This window comes from Limulus polyphemus, unplaced genomic scaffold (genome assembly GCF_000517525.1).
Source record: "Limulus polyphemus unplaced genomic scaffold, Limulus_polyphemus-2.1.2 Scaffold5775, whole genome shotgun sequence".
Taxonomy (NCBI): domain Eukaryota; kingdom Metazoa; phylum Arthropoda; class Merostomata; order Xiphosura; family Limulidae; genus Limulus; species Limulus polyphemus.
The window spans coordinates 32,263-44,945 of NW_013671385.1; the positions used below are offsets into that span (position 1 = coordinate 32,263).

At 32.9% G+C, this 12,683-nt stretch overlaps 1 protein-coding gene across 1 annotated transcript in view; it reads left to right on the forward strand.

Annotated features, from left to right (window-relative positions):
* Nucleotides 1-3,080: 3,080 nt before the first annotated feature.
* The window catches only part of LOC106472964 (V-type proton ATPase subunit H-like), a 22,068-nt gene continuing 12,465 nt past the window's right edge, over nt 3,081-12,683 (forward strand). Inside the window, exons 1-4 of the mRNA XM_013933633.2 lie at nt 3,081-3,445; nt 7,059-7,140; nt 9,489-9,678; nt 9,869-9,982. Of these exons, the coding sequence (XP_013789087.1) occupies nt 3,370-3,445; nt 7,059-7,140; nt 9,489-9,678; nt 9,869-9,982 (462 nt within the window). The 5' untranslated portion in view covers nt 3,081-3,369. The remainder of the gene's footprint in view (nt 3,446-7,058; nt 7,141-9,488; nt 9,679-9,868; nt 9,983-12,683) is intronic.

The window sequence follows — 12,683 nt, forward strand, 5'->3', positions numbered from 1 at the left end:
AGAAAGGGCTTGTATCGCTGAAGTTCCTCGGAAAGAAATTTTACGGGAAATTATCAAACGAACAGAGACGTAACACTATCATGACAGTGTGTAACACCACAAATGCATATATTAAATTCGTATATTGCCATATCTGTGTATAATTACATCATATATATTATCATGTTTACATTTAATGTCAGGCAACCTGCCTCAAGACTTATACACAGTAACTATAGCAACTTACCTGATACTACCCGGTACTTACTGCTATCTACAGAATATTTAACTCAACTCTCTCTTGGAGTCAGTAGATTCATCGTAACTGTAGGTAGAATTGAGTATAAATATGATTTTTCAGTTAAACTTCCTTCAGCTTAGATTAATATTCGTGCTATTTGGTAAAGTATACATAAGTACATTTTCAAACTGACAAAGGATCAGTACAGTGTTTAACAGTAACGTACATTCATGGTTCAAGACAACCACAAATAGGAATAGATGAGTTATCTCAATATTGCACTGCCACTCATGAGTCAATCTAATCGCCGCAATTGGCGTCATATGAACATAAATACAGACAAAAATTACTGAAATAAGATATATCATAGCTTGATTTGTACCCTGTGCTAATTAAGGGCATAATTCCCTTACTGTACTTGTGAAAGTCACGTGCAGGTCTCACATACTTATGTTTAAAGGCAACTGAAGCTTTTGTTCATATAGAAACATACACACAAGCCATTTCTACTGGTTTCTCGCATGATCATCATGTATATGTTCAATACAAAATTTCACCTGAGTTTCAGATAGCAAGATCACATAGTTCTTTCAACCTTCAGATGTATTAGAAATCCGTGCGTTTATTTCCAATCCAACCAATTATAAACGTTCTAGATATTGCATGTGTATTGCAAAGTCTGAAATTCTTCCAATATTCCATAACTAGTTTGAGTAATTATTGCATAATATCAAACATAAATCTCAGAAATTAAGTTAAAAAACCTCTTCAAATCCAACTTTTGAAATCCAACTTATCATATAAAGTTGTATAAATTATCAGTATTTTTAACTATTATGTTGACGAACAGCAACGGTTGTATTAATCGAGCAGTTATCAAACGATGTTGCACCAACACATTTCTGAACATAACTCTGCTCGATAGCTTACAAGGTAAATTCACAACGCCTTTTAGTTCACAAGCAACACTACTTGCTTCCAATAACTGCTTTTTTAAGTTAATGCACTATATTTAAAGCTGGTCATTCAGTTAAGATCAGGAGGTCGTCAATTGCAACTCAGGTGATCATTGGAGAAGACATGTTGTTTCTTTATCTGACTAGCTGTTGCATGTTCAAAAAAGAGCTGTCAATGTCTCACTATTTATACAAATTCTTAATCGATTCAATTACTGGACTGTCTAGGCTCAGCATTTGAAACCAATCATTCCAAGTAGTGACCTACTTGAAATGATTAGGAAAACAGTCGTACTTTTCTTTGGCCATACCCTTGAATGCCAGGAGAGAGAGATTTGGTTTACAACATAAACAAGGTTCTTTGACCATTTAGAGAAAAAAGCATCTTCAACATAGTATTGGCAAACAAGTGGAGGAAACACTGACAACGTCAAGAATGGTGTTTTGTTAGTGTTCAGGGATGCCTATGTTTGAATGAACATTTGGTCACAATTCCCACTCTAAAAAATGATGAGTTCCAATAGCAACTAATATTCAGACTCTCCACGACCCTAGGGTCCACCGTGACCGATAATGGTATTAGCAGCATATTTTCTGTCATTGAGAGGTTCGTATTTGTCCACTTTGCAAGAAACAATACAGTTTAGAGCTTAATTAATAACAATAATTTAATTGAAGTGTACGTTCCAAAATTTGTATTTTTGTAATTAACGAATTTTAGCCACAAATGAACCTCATCTCTTGTTTAATGACAATCTTTATAATCAGATCGATGGGATCTAGATTACCCCCTTATTTTAGCTAATATTTTGTTCTTCGTTTTTATGAAAAACAATGGTTGGATAAATGTTTATAGACAGAGATAGATTGACGATTAAAAACGGCCTAGGAAAATTACTTTTATACCGGCCCTCTGTTGAAATTAGGGGGTTCTTGAACCTGCTGAACTGAGTACTGCGCTTAATGCTACATAGCCTATAATATGTACTAGTAATATTCGTAAAATTTACAAATTAAACCAAAATATACTGTGTAGGTTTTTCATTTAGAAGTCCAACGTTTATTACATTTATTATCAGTCTTAGTAAATAGGACCGTAAAGTTGCATTAATTGAAACTAATTCCTCCAAAAATAATTTGAAAAGCGTAATTACTGGTTTATCGCTTAACCAAGCTACATCTGTGCCACGCTACTAACTGTTAACAGGGAATTTGGCACTACATTTAAATAGTGTTTTAAAAAAAATCTCAAATTTTTCGATGAGCCACTGATCAACTGGGAATGTTCATGGTGTCTCGAGGTTATATAGAATACTGTTTTAGTGCCTTTTAGATCTTGATCGTGTTCACCAATTCTTGAATTATCTTAATAGTAAACACAATAGTATTTGATTCACCACAGAACAATAGCAAGATCATAAACTTGCTTTTTACACACTTTAGTCCATAACTACATAACAAGCTGCAAAGTTTACCATAAAAACATTACTGGTTTGTATTTCAAGTTTTAAAACTGTAAATATCAATATTTTTTAAAGTAAACATTTTCAATATCTTAATTCATATAGAATCACAACTAGTTATGAATTCTTATATAAAGAATGTGGTAACACTAATAAATTTTTGTGCAAGAATTGTTATTCTATTTAAGTATTTATTTGTACAAATAGAACTTTAATTAAACCACCAATATACGAAATTTATAAGTATTTAATATCAGGCTGCCTTATATTAGTTTGTTAAGCACAAAGACACCCAGTGGATATTTGTGCTTTGCCCAGCGCCCGTATCGAAACCTTATTTTTAGTGTTATAAGCCTTGAGGCTTACTGCTGAGCCACAAGGGAATAGGAGTTAGGAAAAATAAATTTTACAGTATAACTTTAAGCAAGTAGATGGCAGGAGCGTTGGTACTGATAGACGGTAAACATTAACGCATAATCACATGATTTATTTAAGAAATTAAAAAAAGAGTACGGAAATACTAAAGCCAGTTTTCATGCTATTTTAACTTCGTTTTTCCACTTTAGACCCACATCTTTGCGTTAGAACTTCTTGTTAATTTAAGGTGATTATAAAATAAGAAAAGGTTTGATTCAGATTATACTAATAATACCAACCTCACTACGGCGCTATAAATATAATATATATAAATATAGGCTTGGTGCTTCTGATAAAACTTAAAAAGCCAACCATGACGGATCTGACAATAGTCTCCTCAAAAATTAATTCTGTGCTCTCATCCCTCCCAGATGACATTGAAAAGGGAGGTATGTAGCTTTTTTTCCCCATAATCATCAAAAAGACTCGTATATTAAATTTGTTTCGGACTTAACTATGCCCAGTAGGCATTAAAGTTAAACTTACTAACATATTTCTATTGTAATTTTAGTTTTACTTCTGTTAGTATTATGTGTACAGTCTAACTAAAAGTTAAAATAAGGTCAGAAAATTTCGTTTTGGAAGTTTTTTGTATCATTAATCTTTAATATGTATAATATAGATACAGAGGATAGTTATTTTATGTTATGCACTGAGTTTGATGTATATTAATTTTTTGAATATTGCAAGTTATCAAGTTGAATTAATTATATTAGTATTAGTAAAGTAGAGAATGAATATAAAAGTTAAGTTAGTGTCTCACATTTATATCAGTTATCTACTTTGACACTGAGTGAAGGCCAATGAATGAAAATGGTGAGACTTCAAGCAAACATTCAACATCTGGTTTATTGGTTAACTTAAAGAAAATCCATCATTTTTCTTTTATTCCCAAGGGCAGTTTAACATAACAGAAAGAACAGCATTTCTCAAACGAGAGTCTGTGGTCAGAATTTAAAAAAAATATATATTTTTTATAAAATGAAATTTATATCAATTAAAGCATTTAATGCTTGACTCTCAATCTGCAGGTTGTGGGTTCAAATCACTGTCACCAAAGATTCTTGCCATATGACAGTCAAACCTACTGTTTGTTGGTAAGAGAATAGCCCAAGAGTTAACAGTGAGCAGTGTTTACTTGTTGACTTCCTTCTACTCTATCACTGCTAAATTAGGGATGGCTGGTCTGGATAGCCCATGGGTAGCTTTGTGCAAAATTCAAACCTAACCAATTTAATTAACATATCTCCTACTCATCTTGATGTAATTTTTTTTATATCATCTTACCAAAAACTTTTGAAAAATCAAAGCAAACCAAATCCACTTATTAACCCTTATCCAGATCACAGTGTTTATTTCCTCCCCTTTAAAAATTGCAGTATTACATTCCAACTTCAGAAATGTGTTTAATGACCTACCAAGCATGAAAGTTAGTCTCTGAGAAATCTAGTCTATGACCTCATTTTAAACTCTAGTGTACATGCTATATCTAGTTTAAAAGTATCAAGTTTTTTTCTAACAGACTCTGGATTAGAATTTATATCATACACATTCCCAAAAAAATAGGCCCGGCATAGCCAGGTGGTTAGGGCCCTTGACTCACAATCTGAGGGTCGCGGGTTCGAATCCCCGTCCCACCAAACATGTTCACCCTTTCGGCCGTGGGGGCATTATAATGTGACGGTCAATCCCACTATTCATTGGTAAAAGAATAGCCCAAGAGTTAGCAGTGGGTGGTGATGAGTAGCTGCCTTTCCTCTAGTCTTACACTACTAAATTAGGGATGGCTAGTGTAGATAGCCCTTGTGTAGCTTTGCGCAAAATTCAAAAACAAACAAACATTCCCAAAACATTTCCTCCAAATTGAAATCCAACAACATCACTAAAAACTGATGAGAAAAATGTTTAAAAGTTCAATTACCTCATAGTCACGAACTAATACTCTCACATAATCTTTAAGAGATTCATTTCCTGTTCTCACATTCTGCTTATCTATAACATATCCGAGGAAATCTTTACTGTTACTTTTAACATTATGTACCAACTGTTCTTCATAAGCTGTTTGATATCCAAGTTTTCTTCTTAACTCTTGCAGTCCACTCCTTAAATCTTCCTTCTTGACTATAAATTTAATTTTCTAAACCTTAAATGCTTATCTGTAATTTTATCCCATTTCTCTCTAATCTCTCATGAATCTACTTCTCAGATAGAAATTTCCCACATTTTTTTGGCATGCCCTTTATCTTGGCTGACTGATCAATTAAAGCTAACTCCTGCCTCGTAACCTCCAAATTAAAAATATATAAGGGCAAATGCACATGTTCTTACTTAATAGATTTTAAAGGGGAAATTTAATAAAAGTAACTTTAGAGTACTGTTTGAATTTGAATGTGTGTAATCAGTGTGCACAAACTTTGGTATCTTATTTATTAACCATAAATTTTACATATTGACCGTTAAAACTGCTATTCTGACTTATCAAAAGCAGCTTCAAAGTGACTTCTATATTTGAGATTTTTAATGTCTTATCAGTTAATACTGTATTTAGTATTTTATACATTAACTGATCAAATGGTTTGTTACATGTGTAAAGCATGTCAAGTCAGTAGCAATATTTTATTATAAACTTTTAAACAGTAAAAATAATGGTTTTGAATAAATATTGAACACTCAACAATAATACTGTTTGGAATACATTCTAAAACATTGCAGTTTTCATACCATCATGGAAGTGTTTGAAAGTAAATTACAACTGTGTAATCTTACTAGTAATATTTTCTAACCCTAAGAATCATGATTTGATCATACAGAAATTTCCATATTTTAGTGGCAACTTTGAACAAGAGAAAAATCTGATTAATTAATTTCTCAAAAATTGTCTTTCTTTTTTTTTAAATAACTTTAGTATTTGATCTATTGTTTTAGAAAATATAATTAGACTCCCAAAATGTTGTTTTGGTGTTGTTGAAAACTTCCCATAGCCAGGTTAGCTACCTTAGCTCAGAGTCATTCCATTGTAATCTTGATATGTGCTGTAAGAATGGCTTTCAACATGTTCATAACACTTAGTAGAAACAACAATAAATATTGATAGGACTTTATATAAAGTTGTTTATTCACCATCAGTAACATAATATGTGACTATCCTTTCACAATTAATTATTCATAATTACCTTGTGTGGTAGCAATAGTAATCCAACATAAAATTGACTTTTATTACCATATTTATGATTTGAAAAAAAATAAAAACACTTATTAGTATTGAAAGCGACAAAGTGCATGTGAAAAATATAATTGGGAACTGCACGAATACTATAATTAGTGCCCCACCCCTTTACAGTTTGCAATGTCCCCAGGGGCATTAATTAGGGCCAGTACAGTAACCTCTCTTTCTGCTCATCTTAACTTCAACAGGAACCTCATCCAGACTGCATCTACAATGTTTTCACGCTTTCCTACCCAACACTTGCAACTGAAACTAGGGTAAACATGATTTTTAAACATTTTACTTGTATGTATTGACTAGTTTAGCACTGAAATCAGGTCTTCTATGGGTTATTTTACAAAAGGCAGTGGACTTCCACTAAAACCTTTTTGGTGCAAGGAGTGAATTGATAAACACAGAAGTTGTAATGTTTGAAAGCTCTGTTATTAAAGTGTTGTTGAAAGGCAATTTTATCATCTTTTATTGATTGCCAGATATTGTGATGACCAAAACAGTCAATTTCTGTACAATGAACTCCAGATTATAGGGTGAAGTCGCCATTAATTTTACATCTCTGGTACAAAAACTTGAACTGCTGTATTTCACATAATAACAACTTATTCATCTCATAAGGAAAATACCTTATTGTTGGATTAAAACTAAATTTAGGGTAACTTATTCTCCTGTTTTCACATGTGGTTAACAAACTTTATCTCACAAAGTAGTAATATATATACATATATTACTTTCTTTTCTTTATATTTATTTTTTATGCTAAATACCTATAATTTTCATAGGTGTTTTAGCTGCAACAAGTGTACTGCAGCAGAGAGCTAATGACATTCGATCTCAGCGAGTCAACTGGCAGTCATACTTACAGTAAGCATTCTTTAATTTACGCGAAAAATAAGTATGTGTTGTTCCAACTTTTTGTGTCTTTTTACCGTCATTTTATTCTCAATCTTTTTAAACTCTGATACATAAGTAAAAATTTTAGAATTTATATAGTTTTTTTACTTTATAAGAATATTTATTGATTCAGCTGCGATTCATATACTCTTCAATAGATCTAGCTGTGCACTGCTAGAATTGCATTACTTCTATCAATTAATATATTATTATTCACTTTCTCCCTTTGATATTCTCCCTTCATCATTGTTCTGTATTGAGCTACATGCCTTGAGTAATGAAATGTTCCCACCTATATGTGAAAGGAAGATTTAGCACCATGATAAGGTGAATGTAGTTACAAATGTTACCAGTTATGTGCATTATAAATACAGTATATTCACCACTATTATGAAATGCTTGCCTTATTTATTTATTCATTATTGACATGTTTGGGAGTTTGATTATGATTCAGGCCATGTTACTATAAAGTATGTACGAGTTTTCTTCTGTTTGCCAAACGGTTATGTTGTGCCATTGAAAGTGTCTAATTTCTCAACTTAATTTCCTAATTCTGAAACAGTACTACCTCCGCTCACTCGGCTATCTTGACCTTGCTAAAATTTTATCACTAACAATACACCAGTCTTTTATACCCCCTTATTTTTGTGACATTTCAGAACGTGCTGATCATGTGGCTTCTCTCCACCAATGATACTGTGCCATTTATACTAGTGCAGGTAGCTCCGTCTGCTATTTTAGCACAATCCCCACTTTCTCGACTGGCATTCTAGTGTGTAGACGTATGTTTTAACTCACTCCCCATGTGACTACAAAATTTTGATTGTGGTTGATCACAAATTTTTATCACTTTCAACTTCTTGTGTTTGATTTCCATTGTTTCTACTGGTTTGTTTTAGAAATATTCTGTTTTCCAAATTCTAATTTGTTCATATGAAACTCAGATTTAATATGGCAGATGACCACGATAGTATATAATAGCTCTGACACTAGTCCCCAGATCATGCGATTGACAATGTCTTCTGGGGGAACACAGGCTTTAGTTGGCGGGGAGTTCGTGTCTTGCGTTAGGCTGATGATTTTTCTTTTTTTCATGTTATGATTTTTTATAAAGAAGGATATAACTATTGTGTAGAAATTTCTTTCAATGGCACTTTCCACCTGTTACTGTGTCTCCACCTTCCTCCTGTTACCTTGTCTCCACCTTCCATCTGTTACCGTGTCTCCACCTTCCACCTGTTACCATGTCTCCACTTTCCACCTGTTACCATGTCTCCACCTTCCACCTGTTATCGTGTCTCCACCTTCCACCTGTTATCGTGTCTCCACCTTTCCACCTGTTATCGTGTCTCCACCTTTCCACCTGTTATCGTGTCTCCACCTTCCACCTGTTACCGTGTCTCTATGTAATCTGCTGGGTTAGGTATTGTTTTTTTTTCATGAAAGTATCTTTTTCTCTACGTAACTAATTCACCATGTAAATAGTGAGTTTTACTCATAACCAATAATAATAATTTTAAAACTTAACTTTCCCTTGGATCAGAGGATGGATTTATATCTTGCAGATTTCTTAAAATGGTATAATTTAACTAGAATCAGGTTGACTAAAGTTTTATTGTAGGTTTATCTTCACACATTTTGTGAGTTCTGGAGCTGTATTAGAGGGAGTGAGGATACAATACACATATTCTGTGTTTGAAAGTTTAACTTATTGCAATTTTGTGCAAAGGCCTTTAGAACTGGCCAGTTAAGAAGCATTTTTACTTATATTATTAACATACTTGACACATTTTGCCATGATGTACATTGTAACACATTAGCAACTCGATAAGTATTTACTTTCATAATAGAGTCCCAGAAGTATTATAAGGTTAAGTTAAAGTGTAGTTTATAATTTTTGTATGATAAAATAAACATGTTTAAGCTTGTAGTCTTAAGAAATTGTTTATATGTGAAGAATACAAATTATTTTTTAAATGATCATATTTAAGTTATGAGAAAAGTATGAAATAAACTCTGATTAGAATATTCTTATGAACCTAACAACTAAGTTGATTATAACACAGAATTCCATGTGACAAAGATTAAGTTTTCAAAACCTTATTAACTAAGAAATGAAAACACCTTTACAAATGTGAAGTGAAGAAACTGACATACTTTCATTTTTTTAACAAATTAAATTTTCTTTATTGCAGTATTGGCTAAACATTGATTTATCAAGTAAAGTCATTTATCAAACAATAAAAAGACGGAAGTCTGTTTTTATGGGAGAATATTTTGTCTACTAATTTTATTTATTTTATTTTTGTTTCTTGTAGGAGCCAGATGATTAGTCAGGAGGATTACAATTTTGTTGTGGCATTTGATGCATCCACTCCAGAACAAAGAGAAACCATTTTGTGTAGTCAGCGAGCACAGTGTGCTAGAACATTTCTAAACTTACTTGGCCATATTTCAAAAGATCAAACTATTCAGTACATCTTGATAATGATTGATGATATGTTACAGGTAAGTTATGCATGTTTCCTTATTTTCCTACTTATTACGATAAATAAAGAATATATTGCACATTATAATTACTACACCCTGTTTTGGTTTGAGTTCGTCACACAAATTATTTTGTAAATAGTTATTTTTAGTGTTAGATGAAAGATTACAGTATTTTGCAATTGTTTGTAGACAATTTTTCTTTCAACAGGAAGATAAATCGAGAGTGGAAATTTTCAAGGAATATTCAAAGAAGAAACGAGAAACTGTCTGGAGCCCTTTTCTAAACCTTTTGAATAGACATGATGGTTTTATAATGAACATGGTATGAACTAAACATTTAATAGTTAGTAGTTATTCTCATACATAAAATGATAGAAAATTGTGGATACATTTGGTAACTGAAATGATTTATGATTTTTCCATATTACCAATTCATACCACAAATGTCCCATAATTCTTTATAATTTCTCAAAACGTTTTATTTAAAACATACCCCTGAAAGGGGGAAATGTTTTGCTATGTAAACACTACTTGTAGTGGGGATTGTTGCACATTTTCATATATCAGTAAAGTCTATATAGCGAAGTATTTCTGTAGTGTGTGATATTTAACTTATGGACAGTTGAGCTTGTGAATACATCTTTACTAGTAGCATGACTTAGGATAAAGTGTGTATAGTCTGTGTGTGATATTTAACTTATGGACAGTTCAGCTTGTGAATGCATCTTTACTAGTAACATGACTTAGGATAAAGTGTGTATAGGCTGTGTGTGATATTTATTTTATGGACAGTTGAGCTTGTGAATGCATCTTCTTAATACTCGTAGTCAAATTAAGATTGGCAGTTAGTCTTAGTTGTATCTTTTCTCCTATACCATTCATTTAGGCTTACCATGGTCTGTTATTTTAATATTACCTGTAATTCATTATAATTGTATATCAATCACTAGTTTAACTATATTGTTTTTTCTTCCATACGTTAAGTCTCATACAACCACGTCTATTTCATTTTTGTTATTACTTCGCTGTTATCCTTCTTCACTTGATTTGTGTGGAACCTTGAGCTGGGATCCATACAAACTTCTCCCAGTATTGTACCTACTTATTGTTCTGTTAAGTTTTTATTTTAGTGCCTAGTGATATCCTTTGTTCTGTATTGTTCAATTAGGCTTCCCCAGTGTTTGTTATTTTCAGTTTATCTGTAGTTCTACTTCCGGATTCATCGATAATTAGGTAAAATATCTTGTTTGATTAGGCATAATAAGAGTGTTATTTTTGGTTTACTCATGGTTGTGATAAAAGGTTAATTGATAGTTAGGTTAAATATATTTTCTTCAACACACGACATCACAAACATATGTTTATTTCACTACACTATATTGACTATTTCATTTTCATCTTTCTTTATAATTTATACTTCTTACCATTCATTTCGTTTAATGTATAATTTCTTATCATTAATTTAGTTTAATTGATAATTTCTTCTTACCATTAATTTTGTTTAATTTATAATTTATACTTCTTACCATTAATTTTGTGTAATTTATAATTTATACTTCTTACCATTAATTTTGTTTAATTTATAATTTATACTTCTTACCATTCATTTTGTTTAATTTATAATTTATTTTTCTTACCATTCATTTCCTTTGTATGGGCCCCTTGGGGCCGGGGTGCATGGTACCTGCTTCCAATATTGCTCGCTTTCTCCTATAATGGCTAAACCCATTTTCAGATAACCTATATTTTGTCAGTTTTCCTCCACCTTCTCATGGATTGCCTTCCAGGCCTCTGCTGCAGAATTTGCTAGGCCTATCTCAGTTGTTATTTTTTTAGACACATTTCACAGTATATTCCCCTTCTCATGACATTGTTTCTTGATGATCTTTTTGTCTCTCTTTTGAGATTGGGTACTTGAAAGCCTCACCCTATACAGTCTTTAATTCTTTTTGCCTTAGCTTACCATCAGGCAGATTTTCTTCCTGATTTTATGTTACTTGGGCAACTTACCAACACCATTCATTGGATGTCTAGCTTCAGTTAGCTCATTTCAAACAGAGGTAGTCTTAACATACTCTTCTACTCCTTCCATAGTTGACTTGTGTAGTTGGATTTACCATTTGGATAAATTGTTCCTGTTGCATACTTCAAATTCTAGTCTCTTTGTGGTGTGTATTTTTAAACATCCCCTCCATTGGTATCATCCATTTTCCTCCTTGAATGCATTCAAAGGTGTTTTCTTTTACCTGAGCCTTTACTTTGGGTTTTTCTCTTCCCTCTTTGTCTATATGCATTGATAGTTCAATATATCCCTCACAACATTGGGTTTACCATTTCCTTCCCCTCTTCTGGATTGTTTCTGTTCTCTGATGCTCATCTCTAAAGGTGGGGGTGTGTGTGGTTCTATAAGTAGAAGGCTTCATGATAATGGTCTCCAGTCGAAAGGTCTTATCCCCTTCACATCCAGTCACTTCTGCCAGTCCAAGGTAAAACACTCATCTTCTTCTCTGGTTTGAATGATCCTGTTTCATTTTGACTTTTTGACATTAGCGGCTTATATCACTCACCAAGGGGACACTCCTTCTTGTTCCCTTTGAGGTAAACAGTAGATTTCCTTTTTTTTAACCCACACACTTGACATCCATCTCCTAGTGGGTCGTGTTCCAGGTGCTTTGTCCTCATTGCTAATTGATTTTCCAATCCTGACACTTTCATCCAAGGAGTGACCTCTCGCTCCTCCTGATTTTAGGTGGTCCTGCCTCCTGTGCGGTGCTCTTCCATGTGCAGTTTTTAAATCTCTTATCACTTCCCAGTTAGTTACCTCTTTTGTCTCTGATTCCTCATTGATTTGCCTTGGCTGTCGTTAAGTTCAGATGGGTTTACATTAGTTTTTTCTCATTCCATCAGTCTTCTACCCCAAAATTCTGTGCATCCATGTCACTCTGGTTCAGGTCTTTCTGATTAATCTTACCTGGCCTGCACTGGTTTGTTTTTCTCATCTGTTTCGGCTTGATTTGTTTCTT